Source organism: Trachemys scripta, chromosome 2 (assembly GCF_013100865.1).
Source record: "Trachemys scripta elegans isolate TJP31775 chromosome 2, CAS_Tse_1.0, whole genome shotgun sequence".
Lineage (NCBI taxonomy): Eukaryota > Metazoa > Chordata > Testudines > Emydidae > Trachemys > Trachemys scripta.
In genome coordinates this window covers 138415553-138436173 of record NC_048299.1, presented here as the reverse complement: position 1 = coordinate 138436173, position 20621 = coordinate 138415553, and the positions used below count along the sequence as shown (strand labels likewise).

Here is a 20621-nt window from a genome sequence, read left to right as displayed (position 1 = left end):
TATGCATCCGAAGAAGTGGGCTGTAGTCCACGAAAGCTTATGCTCTAATAAATTTGTTAGTCTCTAAGGTGCCACAAGTACTCCTGTTCTTCTTTTTGCGGATACAGACTAACACGGCTGTTACTCTGAAACCTACAGTTAGTGTGTAATTTTTCACAACCACAACTGCCCCACATGACATTCTGATGGAAGCTGGTGCTGAAACTGACTACAAATAGATGCAGATTGCACCTGTTGTACACTGACTGAGGCAGGCGTCCTGGGGGGGAAATAACACGAGATCATGTAATTATAATATGTACACATGAGAGTGATGAATTAAAGTTTCATGAACAAGCTTAATTTTTATGTTTTATAACTTGAGTGATTGACATTGCTATTTTAATGGTCTTTTAATAGGTTTTTCTGAATGTAATATACCATAGCGAATATGATATTTAAGGCACAAATGACTGAGTATATGATCCATGCTGAACTGTGATTTCTTTTTGGGTTAACTCTTAAAAATGTTACAGAACAGATTCCACAAGGCTGACTCATTTAGCAGAATTTTACTAGTGTGTAGCAGTAGCTTCTGCAGTAAAAGGCATGAGGCAAAGAAAGCCAAGAATATAATGTGATTGTCAGCACTTCACTGCAGAATTGTAAGAATTCCAAATACATTTCAACAGCACCATAAAGATGAGCTCTTAATTTGCCAGGTAAAAGGGTACGTTGAGAATTATACAACAAATACAAGAACAAATTGTACAGCCATAGGAAAGTGATATTATTTAAAGAATAAACCAAAAGGAACTGGGATACAAGCTAAAGCTTCAGATTAGTTAAAAAAGCTTCTTGGCAAACCACTTATTTTGAGAATCACTGATTAGATTGTAAATATACCAAGGGTCTAATGTTGGTTTAGCTGAATAATCAAATGAAGGACCTGTGGTAACATGAATAACAATGCATACTATACGAAGTGTGCGTGTACTCTGATATTCAATAACTGTTATGCTAATAAATAATTGTAAGGACACAAATATATCCTTTTAAGAAATGTTCTAGAAGTGATGTCATCCCCATTTTACCCTCTTAAAGTAAGGTTTCAAACTGTGAGCTTTTCATTTGCCTGTCTGTCTTCACAGGAGAATTTATTCCCTCTACCCTCATCTGATTAGCAGGAATGGGAGTCTCCATGCTGCAGGCACTAACACAAGTTTGAGGAGCCAGTATGTAGACACCAATGAACACTTTATTAAATTACACAGTCTTCTAAGCAGGCACAGTCTCTCAGTGCTCCAATTCTTCATGCTTTAGTGAACTGACTCTGCTCTCTGAAACTGTAAGGTTTCAGCCTGAGCTGCAGATATAAACTCCTGATTGGATTATGGTTCGTTTTTAGATGTTTGGCATGCTTCTGTGCTTATTCTATTTCTCTGATGTGGTTGATAGATGACTAGCAGGGAGAAAGCACTAGAAAGTACAGACCTGGAGCCTGAAAATTCCATCTGCCCTGAAGGAAAAGAATGTCTTGTTCATAAATGCTCAGTGTCATTCACTAGAATTCATGCTTCTGGCCAGGAAATCAGCTGCAGGACAGGGTGAATGTTAAGCCTCCAGCACTGCAAGTCTTGCTGTACCTCTCAATCTAAGTTCCTGACAACATCCCCAATAGAATTTTATTATCTTTCCATTCCCAGAAAAGTCAAAGAATATCAAAGATGGACTGGAACAGAATAAGGAAAAAGTAAATGTATTGTTACCAAGATAACGTGCACTTATTTCTCTGGTACATGTTTCTAAATTATAGCATTACGGTGATCCCAATAGATCCACTTGCCCGGATATTTCACTGTAATTATTTGCATACTTCCTTTATTGAAATCTCATGTACTATACATGTATCCCATAGAGGTTGAAAATTTGGCAAACCAATTGTGCTGTCTTGGGGATGCACAAATTATACCTACTTCGCTAATATTTTTTCTTCTAATCTAAATCCAAAGTTCTCTCAAGTGAAATTCAACTGGTAAAACACAAATGAATTCATAATCATTCAACAGCTGAATCGTAGGAATGGGAGGGACCTTGAGTCCCCTTCTAGTCCAGACACACTATATTGGTGACCTACATGTAGTGTGTGTGTCTGTGCATTTTTATGTGTGTTTGAAGTATCACTGAGTGCTCTGTAGTCAACTTAAAGGTATAACCTCCTAATATAAACTCAAAGTTTTTATCTTCCCCCTAGTTTATCCAAAGAAAAACTCAATATTCCTGACTTTTTGCATGCCACCTCTTTTCAGAGTAGAGTTTTTGTTTGTTTGTTTTCTGAGATGTTTGCTAAAAATCAGAAATGCCATTTTAATGTTATGGTATTTTTGAATATTTGCCTATTCTTTTTAAAACATGTATTATTTTTTGGAGTCTTCTTTTTTCCATGGTGAATTGGCCTACAGACTCCACGTTTGTTTTTTTTGGTTGACATTGAAGAGAAAGTACTTTATTTGTGGATGGGGTGAGGCAAAATATAAACAAAGCAATTTCCTGCCTTCAGGTTTCAGGCTGAAGCAGCTGCTAGACTGAATCCGAGGAGAAAAGGAATAGATTAAAGTAGGTTAGGTGGGTGGATGTGGGAGATAAATATGGTAGAAAAATAGTTTAGGAGGAGGTACATGGGGACATACCATGGAGAAGCAGGATGGAGCTAAAATACCCTGTGTCAAAATGAGAGGAGACAGGAGGACACTGGTGGGAAATCATGTTTTCAAGATCGTATAGTCGGGGGAACTTTAAATGAGTCGGGAGATAGAGAACAGAAGGTGGGTGTGGAAGGAGGAATAACTTGTTAGCAAAGAACTTCAGAAGGTACAGTTAGTGCGCATAGAAGGGGTGGAATGTATTGAGATGCTATAGAGGAATCATGTAAGGTTGAGAGGGAATGGCACAAAAGGTACAGAGTACAGAGGTGCACATAAAGGGACAGGCTTTATGGAAATGGTGGTAGGAGATGGGGAACAAGGTATGGTCTGGAGTGTTTTAGGGATTCAGGGTGGGTCATACAGAGGGGGTGAAAGGGACTGGATGATTATAAAATCTCAATTCCTTTAATCACCTACCAATTTGTGTGTGTGGTTTGGTTATGAGTGTAACATATTTTTTGCAAATTTGAGAAGAAAGAGTTACAGCTGTGTGTGTATGTGGGGGGTGATAGTGAGTATTGATGGGTTATGCTAGTCAAGGACACACTAGATACCTTATTGTCATTTTTAAGACATAATGTGTTTGGGTTTTTCTAAAGGTGTGAAATTTTAGAATGTTTTGTTGTATAAAACACAAACATACTTATTCTTAACTATGAATCACTGCTAAAAAAATAGTAGGATTTCAGTACAGTTCCACCTAACACTCAACAACAATATTACACTTTCTTGACAAAGGTAATAATACTGCTCGGCATTTTTTTCTCCTTAGAATTTTTTTTCTCTGTTCTATTTTTCAGTTTCTTTCCCCTAACTGGGACATGGATAAAATAATGTTTGGCCTTGAAAGGAACATTCATATTGTATCATGCAGCTTTGAAATAGGGGGAAATGAGTTCACCATCCCTAATTGGAAGCAGTTTTTCTGAACCGTTCAGTTTGACTGTGTCCAGTTTAGCAGCTAACCATGCAGACTTTAGTCACCTTTATCCACTTAGGAACGTGAACTGAAGATGATTCAGAGATATAGATGTCTCTTTTACAAATACATATTATAAACTAACAATTATGAATGTGTCCAGTGCCGTGTACAATGTAGAGTCGGTAAGCTTCAGGTAGCAAAATGACCATCTTATTGTCACTTTATCAATTCATCCATTGATTCAAATCTAGGCAGTCAATTTGTGAACATGTTTGGGGGCATCTTCACAATTACATGCATCAAAGTAAAATGACCTTTAATGCATAATAAGGTGAATGATAAAATTAAAATCCTCTAAGAATTGGTCATTTGAAACAACTTTATTTTTATTTTTCAATTATGGAAACTGAAGCTGTGTTGAAAGGACATCTTTCTTTTTTTTTTTTTTTTATGAGGACAAAGTTATACTCTGAGTATTTATTTAGTTGTGTTTTGGAAAAGCCACTTGTATGTGCTCAGAATCTGTTACACAAGCTGCCACTCACCATGCTGTGGTCTAGCATATCAGAAGAATTTTTCTTTTTCCAGTCTTCATTGTTTTGTTCTTTATATTAAAGATGTAGCAAAAGAGGTTGAAATCCCCCAAGTTCCTATGAATGTAGGATTTTCTGAGGCTGATGGAGAGATGAAGCAATTATATATCCAGTTACACTGCCCTGCCCACTCTGCTAAAGGCTAGCCGAGTAGACTCAAGAGTTTAGAATTCACTTACACCAATTAAATTAGTGGTGACTCCACTGAAGTCAGTGGAATTACACCAGAGGAAAACCGGTATGAGAGCAGAATCTGTTCCATCATAAGCCCTAACAGAATGGAAACTTTCTCATCATAGAAACTCCCACACAGTTTATCTTAATTCGTTATAAACATTCTCTGACCAGAAAAATACCTTCCTTTGGAATATTCACAATGTTGTGGTACAGGACTGTGGGACATTATTGAAGCTGTATGTGGATTATTGTTGCTCAATATCTTGTCAGTATCATATGTCACTTCACTTTCAGGAAGCTAGAACACACCTCCAACTTAATTTTACTCTGATCTATTTGAATGCAAAAAGCCAACTTTCAAAAAATTCTGCATTAATCTCTGTACCTTCTTGTTTGGGTTGAAATGTTAAGCATGAGCAGTGACTTACTGTGCAAGAGGCTTCTCTTGTGGCATTTCAGACATATTGAAACCAGGGAGCAATGTTACTTCGTGATGGGCATCTCTTGAAAGATTCAAAGGTTCTTTATGATTTGGAAAAGCATTCAGAATCTGGACACTAACATAATCCAAACCTACTTGTGAATGCCTTGAAATCTGCAAATTGGACTGGAAATTTTGTGAGAAAAGTCCTGATCATGGGATTTCATGCTTCTGATCAGGCCTGAAATGATGCAAATAGCCTTTCACATTGTATTTTGGCACATCTGCTTCTAGTTCTGATTCAAAGCAGGAATGCAGAGGCACACTAGAGTGGTAAAATAATTTTAAAGTAGATTTCTGAAATGTTTCAAACTTAAAATTCAGTTCAAGTTTGCTCAAGATCAAATTTGGGGCAGAGAATCCAAATCAGTTCCCATTTTATATGAACTTTTTTGCCTCTCTTGCCGACATAGCGCCGTGCACACGAGCGCTTATGTTGGTATAATTTATGTCACTCAGGAAGGTGGTTTATTCACACTGCTGAACGACATAAGTTATATCAACATAGACTGTAATGTAGACATATTAGCGAGAATATATCAAGCTTGATTCTGCATTCTCACCAGAAAACAGAGGGGGTAATTCTTTTTAAGTACTGTAAGTGAAACTAAATTGGTGTCAATCAGAGCAGAATCAGGCACAGTCCATTTTCTCAGTGTATTTGGTTTAATTTGAAATAATGTTTTACAGGAATAAGGTTTCAGGTTTTAAAATTGTAAATAGCGGAATGTATGTTTTAATATTCAATAGTGTTTTAAGGGCATGGTCCTGGCCATAGAATGCTGGAAGAAGGGAGAGATCTTAGGGGAAAAGTTGGGTGAAATCATCAGTATTTCCATATGCATTCTGAATTAATGTTTTTGTGTGTGTGTGTGTGTGTGTGTGTGTGTGTTTTAACTTTTGAAATTCTGCTGAATTGCACATAACTTTTTGGAGACACTATTCCATCAGAATTTGGGTATGTTTCCCAGAAATTTCCAGTGGCACTAATAAAGTGAAAACAGTTAGAAGCTGGTAACGGTTTCAGGATTAGATCAGCTCTAATAAGGTAATGAAGAATCTCAGCTGACTTGCAGTATTTAGTACCGAGCTGGGGATGCCTCATTGTCATTTGTATCTTCTCATCTAACTCTAAACCAAAAATACCATTTCCCCCCACTGCCCTTTATTTAGTGACATTGCCACTACTAGTTGCAATATATTAGGCAGAAGGGTTTTGTCGTTGTTTTTTAAGGTACATTTTATTTCATTCAAGTAGGTGACCATCAAACTTAATATTACACTTAAAACAGCAGGATGAACTCAAAGAGAAGTCTAAGGGGGAGAACCCTACTGTATACATCCATTAAGCAGCCTAGCCTGCCAAGTTCATGTACATTAGCTAGTTTTGTAACTTTAACAAATTCCATCAGAGCTTTCATTCCACTGACCTAATTTAACAAGAAGGAAATTCAATAACAATCCCTAACACTGAAGCATTATTTCCCAGGAGGAATTTAACAACACTTCTACATGAAATAGTGATGTGTGAACAGTGGAATATACATACCTATGGGGGGGAAAAGCAAGAGAAAGAAGATACTGTATCTGCTTTACACAAGTAATCCAATAACTTTCCATGTTTGGGGAAAATAGTAATAGGTTTAAGGGCCAAGTTCATTGCTTAAATGTACATATGCAACTCCCTCTGACTTCAAGAAACATCAGCTAAGAACAAGATTTGGTCTCTCTCTCTCTCTCTCTCTCTTTCTCTCTCTCAATAAAAAATATAGGTATGGGTATATGGACAACACAGAATTGTGGTAGTGCTATTCAGCAACAAGTAAACACAAGGTACCTACCCCATGTAATACACTTATGATTGAGCCTGATCCTTCCCACCTTTGCTCACATAAATACTCCTTTCTCATACAAAGTAAGGATGTGTTGGTCTGCCAATATATCATTACAATGGAATAATCCTGCGTCCTGATCTTGCTTTCATTAAAGTCAAAAGCAAACTTTAATTTGTGCATCCTGGTAGAAGCAGACACATAACAGTAAAGCAATGTCTCACAGTAATACATTGTGCTGGGAGATGCTTATATTTTATGAATGACTTTAAAAATAAATATTTTGTAAAACAATAAAATATTTGAAACTCACTAAGGTAAGAGACTCATCATCAGACTTTTGCAAAATGAAGAAAACGATTAGTACAGTGACTTTTTTTTAGAACCCAGAGCAGAGCACGAGGACAAGCAATGAGGTGCATTGTTTGACATTTATGATGACAAACACTTTTACATTCCTGCAAATTACCGTGAACATGTTTGTGGATGACACCCTTCAAGTCCTTCCTCACAGCACAAATACTTTGTGATGTTTGCCAGTCCCTCAGCTCCGAGTAAACCCAAACTCTCAAAGCAAAAGTTAGCTTCTGAATTCCATCTGGTCTTATGTTTCGAAACCATGTAAAATTACCAAGTTTCACATGCTTTCCACCCCAAACCATGAACCAGCCTAGCCTCGCTAGAAACTTCTTGGATTGGTGAATTTGAAGTAACCTGGTCAGTAACAAAACCCCAAGCCAAGGAAAAGATTATGAAAATTTTACACAGCTTTACTTGGAAGAATCTGAAATGCTTAGGGCTGTATTCATCCATGGTGTAAAGCCACTGAAGTCAATAGATTTCTGTCAGTGATCAATGTAGCCGAATGAATTGTTCTAAGGTATGCTAAACAATGTTGTGTCCAAATCAGGGAAGTAAAGGAAAACCCATCAAGTTTCTGTATCATTTCAGGGTTTTTTGTTGCATATGGAAGAATACTGTATATGTATATACTGAGGAGCTGCAAGCATTGGCTCTATATACTCCCTTTGCAGATTTAAGAGAAAAAAATCAATAAGAAAATGTAGAGAAAATATATCCGATTGAGAAGAAAAAGCCATAGGAACATTCATAAACTCTTGCTGCCTAGCAACAGACACCATTTCCCCCTTAACAGGGGTCAGTGGGGTCTGCAAAAAAAAAAAAAAAAAAAAGATGCTGAAATATGATGCCAACATTTCTCTCTCACAAATTAACCAGAAAGGAATTAACAAGTTCTACACTTCTGGGTGCAGACTGCATTATGTAGCCTATGCAAAGCTGTTCTTATTTCATTTAAGAGAAAATACTGCGAAAAGATTATTATTATTATTCCCCAGAAGTGCACTATTAGTGTTCAGAAATGTGCTAGCCCCTTTACCGAATAAGTAAAAGAAAAGATTGTTGAGGAATGTCAATCAAACAGCCCAATCTTGTTCCCACTGAATTAATGGTAAAGTCACGTCCTTTGTGTTCATACACAATCTAAGTGACTTCTGTTCAGACTTCTGCCAAATTTGGGTGCTAAAAATTAGACATGACACAATAAGTGAGGGTGGGAAACATAAATGTGGAGAATGAGAAGGGAAGGCAAGTGTTACAGTAATAATTGTATGTAGTTACTCATTTTAGTCATGTGTATATCTGAGTTCTGTTGGGCATGGTACTTAATGTACTTATGGGAGTTACAGCTAAAATGAATATTTTTAGATTGGAGTTGAAGAAGGTGATAATGGAGGCTTGGCAAAGAGGAACTGAAAGAATAGGGTGCACAAAGTGGGTTTACAAGTAATCCAATGTTTTAATCTTGTTAGCCAGTGGTCTGAAAGACTAATGCAAAGCAGTTTTAGAAACCACAGAAATGATGAAACATTAGTTCCCCACTGTTTTATATATTTATTTGCATATAGAGAGAGTTATCTTATTTATAGCTACTAATTTTTGTCTGCTATATTTATGCATATTAGAATAATCTGTAATAATAATTGTATATACTTAAAGTCCATAATGTACCATTATGATACATAATTATATATCTTTCATTTATACCTAATATATTTCAAAATAGCTTTGGTCAAGTTACAGTGGTGCTTTGGAATGAAATTAAAGATGAAATGTGATTCTAACAAAAACATTTAAGTGTTAATATTCTTTTTTTTTTAATTGTATTTTACATGATTTGCCTGCTGAAACAAATCTAAATGAGCCATGCAGACATTTGCTCTTAAGCGTTTGGTATTTTCCCAATTGGAATCTTTTAAAGTGGAAATCAGCTAATGGTGTCAACAGTTGTGAAAAGTGGTATGCTGAGAAGGAGCATAGGCACAAGATTGGAAACAAGTTTATTTCTGTTTGATGTCAACATAAGATATTGATGGAATCGGCCTATTGTTTCACAGTGGTGCTAAATGCTTCCTTATTGTGTCAGGAAAAAAACATAAAATGCGACACAAACCTAAAAAAGCAAGTTTGGAAATGCATTTACTTTTTTTTCTCTCTGTAGTAATAGTTGCGTGTCAAATTTAAGTATATTGTAAGCCAAAAAATCCTGAGTTCACTATAACTTAATATCAAATCAGATCAGGTCTTAGTTATTTCAACATTTCCCCCCCTGCATTAAAGTTGTTTGCATGCTACCTCAGTTCATACTGTAAGTACTACATACTAAGAACTTTTTATATTAAAAAGTTTGCTTCTTGTCATGTTGCATTTCTTCTGATGCATATGATGTTCCCTTTTGCCATTTAAAGTGCCTTGGGGAACTAGTGTTTCACCATTTCTGTGGTTTCTAAAATTGCTTTGCATTAGTCTTTTCAGGCCTCTGGATAACAAGATTAATAAAACACTGGATTACTTGTAAATCAAATCAGGTGGAAAACATTTGAAGTAAAGGCTGAATTTAATATGTAAGTGCTATTAGTATTAAATCCCCTAGTCTACATGAAAAAAAAAATCCTCAAAGTTCTTAAACTGAAAAGTTAAGAAAAAGAGTTAATCAGCTCAATGCACTTTTGTTGTGTTTCTCATGTAATGTTTTGAAAGCAGCTACCTACTACATTTGCAACCCTCCCACTTGGTGAAGGTTGACAGAAAACGTTTATAGTCACCGCATCAGCCATCAGTTAGGTGCACGTGGGAAATAACCAGTTGCTTTCTTTGCTGCAAGGCTTTACAGCTGTACTGTGAAGTACGATATGAAGTCAGTCACAGGCAAATGGAATGTTTTCAACTTACACTGTGTCTTTTATGTTTACTTTGAGGATTTGGTGGAATATGTGTGGAAGGGAGATGAACTACTGGAAATCACCTGGCCGCACTGCCAACTAAAAAGACATCAAAAGGTAATCCAGGAAAACAACACTATTGACTCCAAAGCCATCTGGCTTGGAGGACAGACAGCAGTGGAGAACTATGATAATACAAAAAGTCTTACTGCTACTGCTGCTCTGGATGTGTCTGCCACATTCCTGCTATGCAGAAATGCTATTCAGAAGGACAACTGACCACCAACCGAAAGGCTTTGTGGCACGTGTATCAGGGAGTGATGGAAAAGCACTTCACCGCCAGAAACGGGGCTGGATGTGGAACCAATTCTTCTTGCTGGAGGAGTATACAGGCTCTGATTATCAATATGTAGGCAAGGTAGGTCTGTATTAAGGTTTGATATTTCTCCATTACATCCTTATATATTTGTCCTACTACTGGTCTCAAGTTATTACAGTGACTTATTCTCCTAGCTGAATGGTTGGTTTTCCAAGCAACACTATACAAGTTGTTTATCTGCTCTATTGGAGATCTCTAAAAGTAATAATGCAAAGAGTTGCTTAAAACTATTTAGAAACATACAAATGTTTGAAACAAGTTAAAGTGTATTTCACAAGTAATTGTGTGATCTTCACAGCATTCCTACCACCACCAGCTACCTACTTTTCTCTCCTATTTCTGAATCTAGTATTTTAAAATTATTTCTAACATTTGTTTCATATTTTTTTCTCTGACTCTTTTCAGTTTCATGCAAATGCATGTGGACTCCTATCCTCTGTCTTTAGTCTTGGCACACAATCCTTTCAAACACAAAATGGCCTCCCTTCTCCAGTGTTCCTTATGTGTTAATAAACTGCAGAGGATGAATGTCATTAACAAATGTGATGGAAAATAAATATGAGGAATGAAATTGTGAATTTAATGCTATTGACACCAAGAAAAGAATTCTGTACTCCCAGATTGAAGGATAAATTAATAGGCCACTTTCAGTATTGACTTCACTTTATGTAGTCCAATTTTTATTTATTTTTTAATTCAGGATAGTCGTACTGAGTCTGTCAGTGCAGAACTTGGCCCAGTATTGCAGAGCCCCATGGTGAGGGAATAGATGGAATAACTACAAGTGAAGAATGGCAGCAATTCTAGAAATGAAAAATGTTCAAATAAGTAATTTTATTATAGGCAGCTACTAAAAGTAAAACAGAACTTGCTCAACCAAAATCTTACTGCCTTTACGCCTTTCATCCAAAGCAGATGCTAATGAATCCTTATATAAAAGCAAATTACTTGCCCAAAGTCAGAGTAATCAGAATAGTGCAGAGGCCATGCATGGGGCAGGTGCAAAAATGCATTGACTAAATTCTTTATTTCTTAACCCTCGTCTGAATGAACTCCCATGGTTAATCAAAGACACAACCAAGATAGTCCTATATTCCGTTGACTCTTTGGATTTTTGGGAGTCAGGCATTATAGTTCCCTTCTGAGCTACTGGTTTCTCACATTTCTCTTCCTAGCTATTGGTTTCTTAGCTTACATGAAGTCGGAATTTGGTCCATTAAAATGGAGGGTCTCTCCTTCCTTTGACTGTACCACTAATCAGTAACTATTGTTTGAGAAAGCACCAGCTGAGGCCTTACATTTTTGCTTTTGTTAAACAACAGATTCATTGAAAAGCAACCAAAACTTAGATTTGTGTGACAGTGGATGCCTGTTCTGAAAAGATTTAATTACACCACATTACCCTGGGTAATATCCACATCATGTTTTGTTGCCTTGATCAGATTAAGGTTCATGACTCAAATAACCTCATGTAATACAATATAACATGCTGGATTATATAGGTTTTTTTAATTCAAATAAGCCAATTCTCTCTTTCTGTCTCTCAATATAAAATGGGCTTTTGTGCTGCAGAATCATGACAAATTGAGCATTGTACAGCCATACACAAGCTTTGACAACACAGACTCAGTTAGAACCATAGAATCAGAGAATATCAGGGTTGGAAGAGACCTCAGGAGGTATCTAGTCCAATCCCTGTTCAAAGCAAGACCAACACCAACTAAATCATCTCAGCCAGGGCTGTCAAGCCGGGCCTTAAAAACCTCTAAGGATGGAGATTCCACCACCGCCCTAGGTAACCCATTCCAGTGCTTCATCACTCTTCCTTGTGAAGTAATGTTTCCTAATATCCAACCTAGACCTCCCCCACTGCAATTTGAGACTATTGCTTCTTGTTCTGTCATCTGCCACTACTGAGAACAGCCTAGCTCCATCCTCTTTGGAAACCCCCTTCAGGTAGTTGAAGGCTGCTATCTAATCCCCCCTCACTCTTCTCTTCTGCAGACTAAATAACCACAGTTCCCTCAGCCTCTCCTTGTAAGTCATGTGCTCCAGCCCCCTAATCATTTTTGTTGCCTTCTGCTGGACTCCCTCCAATTTGTCCACATTCCTTCTGTAATGGGGGGGACCAAAACTGGGTGCAATACTTCAGGTGTGGCCTCACCTGTGCCAAATAGAGAGGAATAATCATTTCCCTTGATCTGCTGGCAATGCTCCTACCAATACAGCCCAATATGCCGTTAACCTTCTTGGCAACAAGAGCATACTGCTGACTCATATCCAGCTTCTCGTCCACTGTAATACTCAGGTCCTTTTCTGCAGAACTGCCGCCTAGCCAGTTGGTCCCCAGTCTGTAGCGGTGCATGGGATTCTTCCTTCGTAAGTGCAGGACTCTGCACTTGTCCTTGTTGAACTTCATCGGATTTCTTTTGGCCCAATCTTCCAATTTGTCTACGTCACTCTGGGCCCTATCCCTACCCCCCAGCGTATCTACCTCTCCCCCAGCTTACTGTCATCTGCAAACTTGCTGAGGGTGCAATTCATCCCATCATCCAGATAATTAATAAAGATGTTGATCAAAACCAGCCCCAGGACCGACCCCTGGGGCATTCCGCTTGGTACCGGCTGCCAACTAGACATCGAGCCATTGATCACTACCTGTGGAGCCCGACAATCTAGCCAGCTTTCTATCTACCTTATAGTCCATTCATTCAATCCATACTTTTTTAACTTGCTGGCAAGAATACTGTGGGAGACCGTATCAAAAGCTTTGCTAAAGTCCAGATATATACATCCACTGCTTTCCCCATATCCACAGAGCCAGTTATCTCATCACAGAAGGGAATCAGGTTGGTCAGTTATTTTCGTTGACATGATAATACATGTGCAAAACTCAAGAGATTTAAAGCACAGTCCTACACTGGGGTCAGCTGTGCCTGTATGGAGTCCTATTGATGTCACTGGCAATCTGCACTGGTGCAGGTACCAATGAAAAACTGGGGCCTTACTTTGGGCTCAGAGCCCCCAGAGTTTCATTTTGAGCCTCAGTCTCATGGAACCCAACACACACAACAAATTTCAGCTGATTTTAGTCAAAAACCAGCATCTTATGGAACAATCCTATGAAATTCATAGATTCATAGATTCTAGGACTGGAAGGGACCTCGAGAGGTCGAGTCCAGTCCCCTGCCTGCATGGCAGGACCAAATACTGTCTAGACCATCCCTGATAGACATTTATCTAACCTACTCTTAAATATCTCCAGAGATGGAGATTCCACAAGCTCCCTAGGCAATTTATTCCAGTGTTTAACCACGCTGACAGTTAGGAACTTTTTCCTAATGTCCAGCCTAGACCTCCCTTGCTGCAGTTTAAGCCCATTGCTTCTTGTTCTATCCTTAAAGGCTAAGGTGAACAAGTTTTCTCCCTCCTCCTTATGACACCCTTTTAGATACCTGAAAACTGCTATCATGTCCCCTCTCAGTCTTCTCTTTTCCAAACTAAACAAACCCAATTCCTTCAGCCTTCCTTCATAGGTCATGTTCTCAAGACCTTTAATCATTCTTGTTGCTCTTCTCTGGACCCTTTCCAATTTCTCCACATCTTTCTTGAAATGCGGTGCCCAGAACTGGACACAATACTCCAGTTGAGGCCTAACCAGAGCAGAGTAGAGCGGAAGAATGACTTCTCGTGTCTTGCTCACAACACACCTGTTAATACATCCCAGAATCATGTTTGCTTTTTTTGCAACAGCATCACACTGTTGACTCATATTTAGCTTGTGGTCCACCCCTAGATCCCTTTCTGCCGTACTCCTTCCTAGTCAGTCTCTTCCCATTCTGTATGTGTGAAATTGATTTTTTTCTTCCTAAGTGGAGCACTTTGCATTTGTCTTTGTTAAACTTCATCCTGTTTAACTCAGAACATTTCTCCTATTTGTCCAGAACATTTTGAATTATGACCCTGTCCTCCAAAGCAGTTGCAATCCCTCCCAGTTTGGTATCATCCGCAAACTTAATAAGCGTACTTTCTATGCCAATATCTAAGTCATTAATGAAGATATTGAACAGAGCCGGTCCCAAAACAGACCCCTGCAGAATCCCACTCGTTATGCCTTTCCAGAAGGATTGGGAACCATTAATAACAACTCTTTGAGTACGGTTATCCAGCCAGTTATGCACCCACCTTATAGTAGCCCCATCTAAATTGTATTTGCCTAGTTTATCGATAAGAATATCATGTGAGACCGTATCAAATGCCTTACTAAAGTCTAGGTATACCACATCCACAGCTTCTCCCTTATCCACAAGACTGGTTATCCTATCGAAGAAAGCTATCAGATTGGTTTGACATGATTTGGTCTTTACAAATCCATGCTGGCTGTTCCCTATCACCTTACCACCTTCCAAGTGTTTGCAGATGATTTCCTTAATTACTTGCTCCATTATCTTCCCTGGCACAGAAGTTAAACTAACTGGTCTGTAGTTTCCTGGGTTGTTTTTATTTCCCTTTTAATAGATGGGCACTATATTTGCCCTTTTCCAGTCTTAGAATCTCTCCCGACTCCCATGATTTTCCAAAGATAATAGCTAGAGGCTCAGATACCTCCTCTATTAGCTCCTTGAGTATTCTAGGATGCATTTCATCAGGCCCTGGTGACTTGCAGGCATCTAACTTTTCTAAGTGCTTTTTAATTTGTTCTTTTTTTATTTTACCTTCCCATTAGCATTCACTATGTTAGGCATTCCTTCAGACTTCTCGGTGAAGACCGAAACAAAGAAGTCATTAAGCATCTCTGCCATTTCCAAGTTTCCTGTTACTGTTTCTCCCTCTTCACTAAGCAGTGGGCCTACCCTGTCTTTGGTCTTCCTCTTGCTTCTAATGTATTGATAAAAAGTCTTCTTGTTTCCCCTTATTCCTGTAGCTAGTTTGAGCTCATTTTGTGCCTTTGCCTTTCCAATCTTGCCCCTGCATTCCTGTGTTGTTTGCCTATATTCATCCTTTGTAATCTGTCCTAGTTTCCATTTTTTATATGACTCCTTTTTATTTTTTAGATCATGCAAAATCTCGTGGTTAAGCCAAGGTGGTCTTTTGCCACATTTTCTATCTTTCCTAACCAGCGGAATAGCTTGCTTTTGGGCCCTTACTAGTGTCCCTTTGAAAAATTGCCAACTCTCCTCAGTTGTTTTACCCTTCAGTCTTGATTCCCATGGGACCTTACCTATCAGCTCTCTGAGCTTACCAAAATCCGCCTTCTTGAAATCCATTGTCTCTATTTTGCTGTTCTCCCTTCTACCCTTCCTTAGAATTTCAAACTCTATGATTTCATGATCACTTTCACCCAAGCTGCCTTCTACTTTCAAATTCTCAGCGAGTTCCTCCCTATTTGTTAAAATCAAGTCTAGAACAGCTTCCCCCCCAGTAGCTTTTTCAACCTTCTGAAATAAAAAATTGTCTGCAATGCAGTCCAAGAATTTGTTGGATAGTCTGTGCCCCGCTGAGTTATTTTCCCAACATATATCCAGATAGTTGAAGTCCCCCATCACCACCAAATCTTGGGCTTTGGATGATTTTGTTAGTTGTTTAAAAAAAGCCTCATCCACCTCTTCCCCTGGTTAGGTGGCCTGTAGTAGACTCCTAGCATGACATCTCCCTTGTTTTTTACCCCTTTTAGCCTAACCCAGAGACTCTCAACACTTCTGACTCCTATGTCCATCTCTACCGCCTATGTCCGTCTCTACCTCAGTCCAAGTGTGTACATTTTTAATATATAAGGCAACACCTCCTCCCTTTTTCCCCTGTCTATCCTTCCTGAGAAAGCTGTACCCATCCACACCAACATTCCAATCATGTGTATTATCCCATGTAAAGGGGAGAAACCAATAGGGTTCTATGAGAGTTATTCTTGCAGACTAATATAATTTAATAGAGAGTGAGAATCCTTTCCATAGATTCTCCCAGCCATTGTATGAAATTATATAGCAGGTATATATTTTCCTATTAAATTCTGTAGGACTGTTTTATAAGAGCTTGTACATTGCGTGCTTACATTAGAAACCATAAATAGGCTCAGGTTCCTTAAATTCATTATTTTTTTTATTTTTATCTTTTGCAATCCTGGCCTTAGTTTTGTGTTGCTATTAAGGCTGTTGATTAATCGCAGTTAACTCACACAATTAACAAAAAAAATAATTGTGATTAATCGCACTATTAAACAATAGAATACCAGTTGAAATTTATTAAACATTTTGGATGTTTTTCTACATTTTCAAATATATTGATTTCTATTACAACACAGAATACAAAGTGTACAGTGCTCACTTTATATTATTATTTTTATTACAAATATTTGCACCATAAACATGATAAAAAAATAGTATTTTTCAATTCACCTCATACAAGTACTGTAGTGCAATCTCTTTATCGTGAAAATGTAACTTACAAATGTAGTTTTTTTTGTGATTTAAGTGCACTCAGAAACAAAACAATGTAAAAAAAATGTAGAGCCTACAAGTCCACTCAGTCCTACTTCTTTTTCAGCCAATCACTGAGACGATCAAGTTTGTTTACATTTACGGGAGATACTGCTGCCTGCTTCTTATTTACAATATCGCCTGAAAGGGAGAACACACACTCGTATGGCACTTTTGTAGCCAGTGTTGCAAGTCTTTACAGGCCAGATATGCTAAATATTCATATGACCATTCATGCTTTGGCCATCATTCCAGAGAACGTGCTTCCAGGCTGATGATGCTCATTAAAAAAATAATGCATTAATTAAATTTGTGACTGAACTCCTTGGGGGGAAAATTGTATGTCTCCTGTTCTTTTTTACCCACATTCTGCCATATATTTCATGTTATAGCAGTCTTGGATCATGACCCAGCACATGTTTGTTTTAAGAACACTTTTACAACAGGTTTGACAAAACGCAAAGAAAGGTACCAATGTGAGATTTCTAAAAAAAGATATAGCACTCAACCTAAGGTTTAAGAATCTGAAGTGCCTTCCAAAATCTGAGAGGGACAAGGTGTAGAGCATGCTTTCAGAATTCTTGAAAGAACAACACTCAGATGCAGAAACGACAGAACCCAAACCACCAAAAAAGAAAATCAACCTTTTGCTGGTGGCATCTGACTCAGATGATGAAAATGAACATGCATCCGTCTGCTCTGCTTTGGATCATTATTGAGCAGAACATGTCATCAGCCTGGACGCATGTCCAATGGAATGGTGGTTGAAGCATGAAGGGACATTTAAATCTTTAAAGCATCTGGCACATAAACATCTTGTGACACTGTCTACAACAGTGCCATGCGAACACCTGTTCTCACTTTCAGGTGGCATTATAAACAAGAAGCAGGCAGCATTATCTCCTGCAAATTGTAACCAAACTTATTTGTCATAGCGATTGGCTGAAATAGGACTGAGTGGACTTGTAGACGCTAAAGTTTTACATTGTTTTATTTTTGAATGCAGTTATTTTTTTGTACATAATTCTACATGTGTAAGTTCAACTTTCATGATAAAGAGATTGCACTACAGTACTGGTATTAAATGAATTGAAAAATACAATTTATTTTATTTTTACTGTGCAAATATTTGTAATAAAAGTAAATATAAAGTGAGCACTGTACACTTTGTATTTTGTGTTGTAATTGAAATAAATATATTTGAAAATGTAGAAAACATCCAAAAATAGTTAAATACATGGTATTCTGTTATTATCAGTGTGATTAATCATCATTAATTTTTAATTGCTTAACAGCCCTAGTGTCAAGGTTCCTTCTCCACTCTGAACTTTAGGTTACAGATGTGGGGGACCTGCATGAGAAACTCTAAGCTCAATTAACAGCTTAGATCTGGTCTGGCTGCCTCCACTCCCAAGCACTAATTCCCTTCCCTACGTAGCCTTGAGAGACTTCACCAATTTCCTGGTGAACACAGATCCAAACCCTTTGGATCTTAAAACAAGGAGAAATTAACCATCCCCCCTCCTTTCTCCCACCAACTCCTGGTGGATCCAGATCAAATCCCTTGGATCGAAAAACAAGGAAAAATCAATCAGGTTATTAAAAAGGCTTTTAATTAAACAAAAGAAAGGTAAAAGAAAACCCTCTGGGAGAGATTAGCATACAGCTACTCTCACAGACAACAGATTCCAAACACAGAGGATGTTCCCCTGGGCAAAAACTTACACAAAAAAATACCCACATACCCAATTTGACTATTCCTCTAATTACACAAGACAGTTTACAAAGAAATAAACATAAACCTATTTATTTCCTTCACTAATACTCACTACTTAATAAGAGGCTGAATTCTGGAGCTTTCCCACTCCGGTCCAAAGTGAAAACTGACCCTGACAAAGGGAACTTCCCTCCTTCCTTTTGAACCATCTTGTCCTCCCATTGGTTCCTCTGGTCAGGTGTCAGCTAGGCTAGGTGAACTTCTTAACCCTTTACAGGTAAAAGAGGCATTAACCCTTAACTATCTGTTTATGACACCTTGTTGCTATATACAAGTTTTACACAACTCTAGTCCTTTGTATGCAGTTGCAGACTAGTCCAGCTATATTTGCATTTAAAATGCCCAATTTAGGAGTCAACTGTGCAGGGAACATGGGGTGGAAAAATGGGCCTTCCAGACAGAATTTGTGCTTTTAAATTATACAGTGTGTACGTTAAAACCCTTACGTACTATAGTGATGGACACTGATCAGATTGATATGGGGTGTAACATTTTCAAAAGTGATGTAGCAGCCTAAATAACGATATTTTGGAAAAATGTACACAGGTTCTAGTCTTGCAGCCCATACTTATGTGGTTCATTCAACTGAAGACAGTAGAACTATTCGTATAATTATAAATATTGCAGAACGGGGCTCATAATATCGAGAAATGTCAGTTCAAAATATTTACAACCGACATCTATTTTTTGCCAGGAAATAGACAGAAAAAATGAGTTGTAAATGGACCAAAGGATAATGAGGTAGTGCCACTCAAGGAAGGAAGCAGTGTGTTTCTTCCTCATTAACACCCAAAGAGTATGGTGCTGAGAGATGGTAAAATTCTCAGGACAGACAGTAGCTTATTCATAAGTTGAACTTGGTGTTAATAATTAAGATTTTCTGATTAACACCTTGTAGCTGGTAGCTAAGTAGGTTTATTCTAATTTTTTTTAGTCCTACTTTCTATTAAAATTCACTTACAAAGTACTTTATTTTGGAAAATAATGTGGGGAAGGAAATTCCTAGTAGTTTCTTTAAATATTTCTCTTTTAGTTCTCCCATGAAGCATCATAGTTGCATCTATGACTGAAGGATTGAAGTTCATCAAAAAAGAAGAGAAAATAATTATAATAGTCCTTTTTTCTTTAAAGGGTGGAGAATATACTGAATGCAAACTTACATTTTTTTTTTTTTTTGAGGGAGGCAACACTTATTAAAATTTCCAGGAAATGTTAGTGGCAAGTAGGAGTTCAAGAATGACAGAAGCTTAAATGTGATCAAATTGCCTTTGTCAGCCACTATTTCCATTTATTATTTATTTCTCTGTCTTGATGTAGTTTCAATGCTGACCTTTAAAGACTATTATTTATTGCTTGTACTTACAGGAGCACCCAAAATGTGCTGGGTGCTATGCAGACATTTTTTTATATTTATTTCTGTTTATAATACATCTGTCAAAAGTGCCTACGCAACCTGAAGGCACTCTTGCCATGAATTAAAAACACAATTGCATACCCAAGCCAGCAGCACGTCCTCATTCCAAACAGAACATAAATGATTGGTGATGAAAACAGTTCTGCACAATACCCCAGCTCACTCACAAATAGCACCCATCATCATATTCTTACCTCCCAAAAGGCTTGGGGAAATAAACAGGCCTGCAACATGCTCAAAGACCAAATGTTATGGACTATTGTAAATGAAACTGTGGAGTAAATTTAAAAGTTAAGAGCACTTCAAAGAGAATGCCTTGCTAGCAACTCTCTCTTTTCTACATGGAGGCATTTTCAGTTCTGGCACCCCCATTGACTACAACTGTGGCAGTATAGCATTGAGGGGGAGAAAGGGACAGGATCCTTGCTCTGAGGTGTTCACAATTGAAGACAACAAGTCACATATTGAGTTGTCAGAGAGGGATAAAATACAAACATTTTTTTTAAACATCTACTGTCCCCCACCGCCCCCCTACTTGGGCATTGTTAGTTGTCAGTTTTCTTATGGGCAGAATGGTAGAAATGGGTCTTGTGGAAAGATTTAAAGAGGAAGACAATAATGGCCTTATGGGCTGGTTCAGGAAGAGT

The 20621-nt window shown here is 37.9% G+C and overlaps 1 protein-coding gene across 1 annotated transcript in view; it reads left to right on the top strand.

Moving 5' to 3' along the window:
• The window catches only part of CDH10 (cadherin 10), a 153859-nt gene that overhangs the window by 43991 nt on the left and 89247 nt on the right, over positions 1-20621 (top strand). The window contains 2 exon segments of the mRNA XM_034761584.1: positions 9968-10263; positions 10266-10349. Coding sequence (XP_034617475.1) covers positions 10180-10263; positions 10266-10349 — 168 coding nt within the window. The 5' untranslated portion in view covers positions 9968-10179.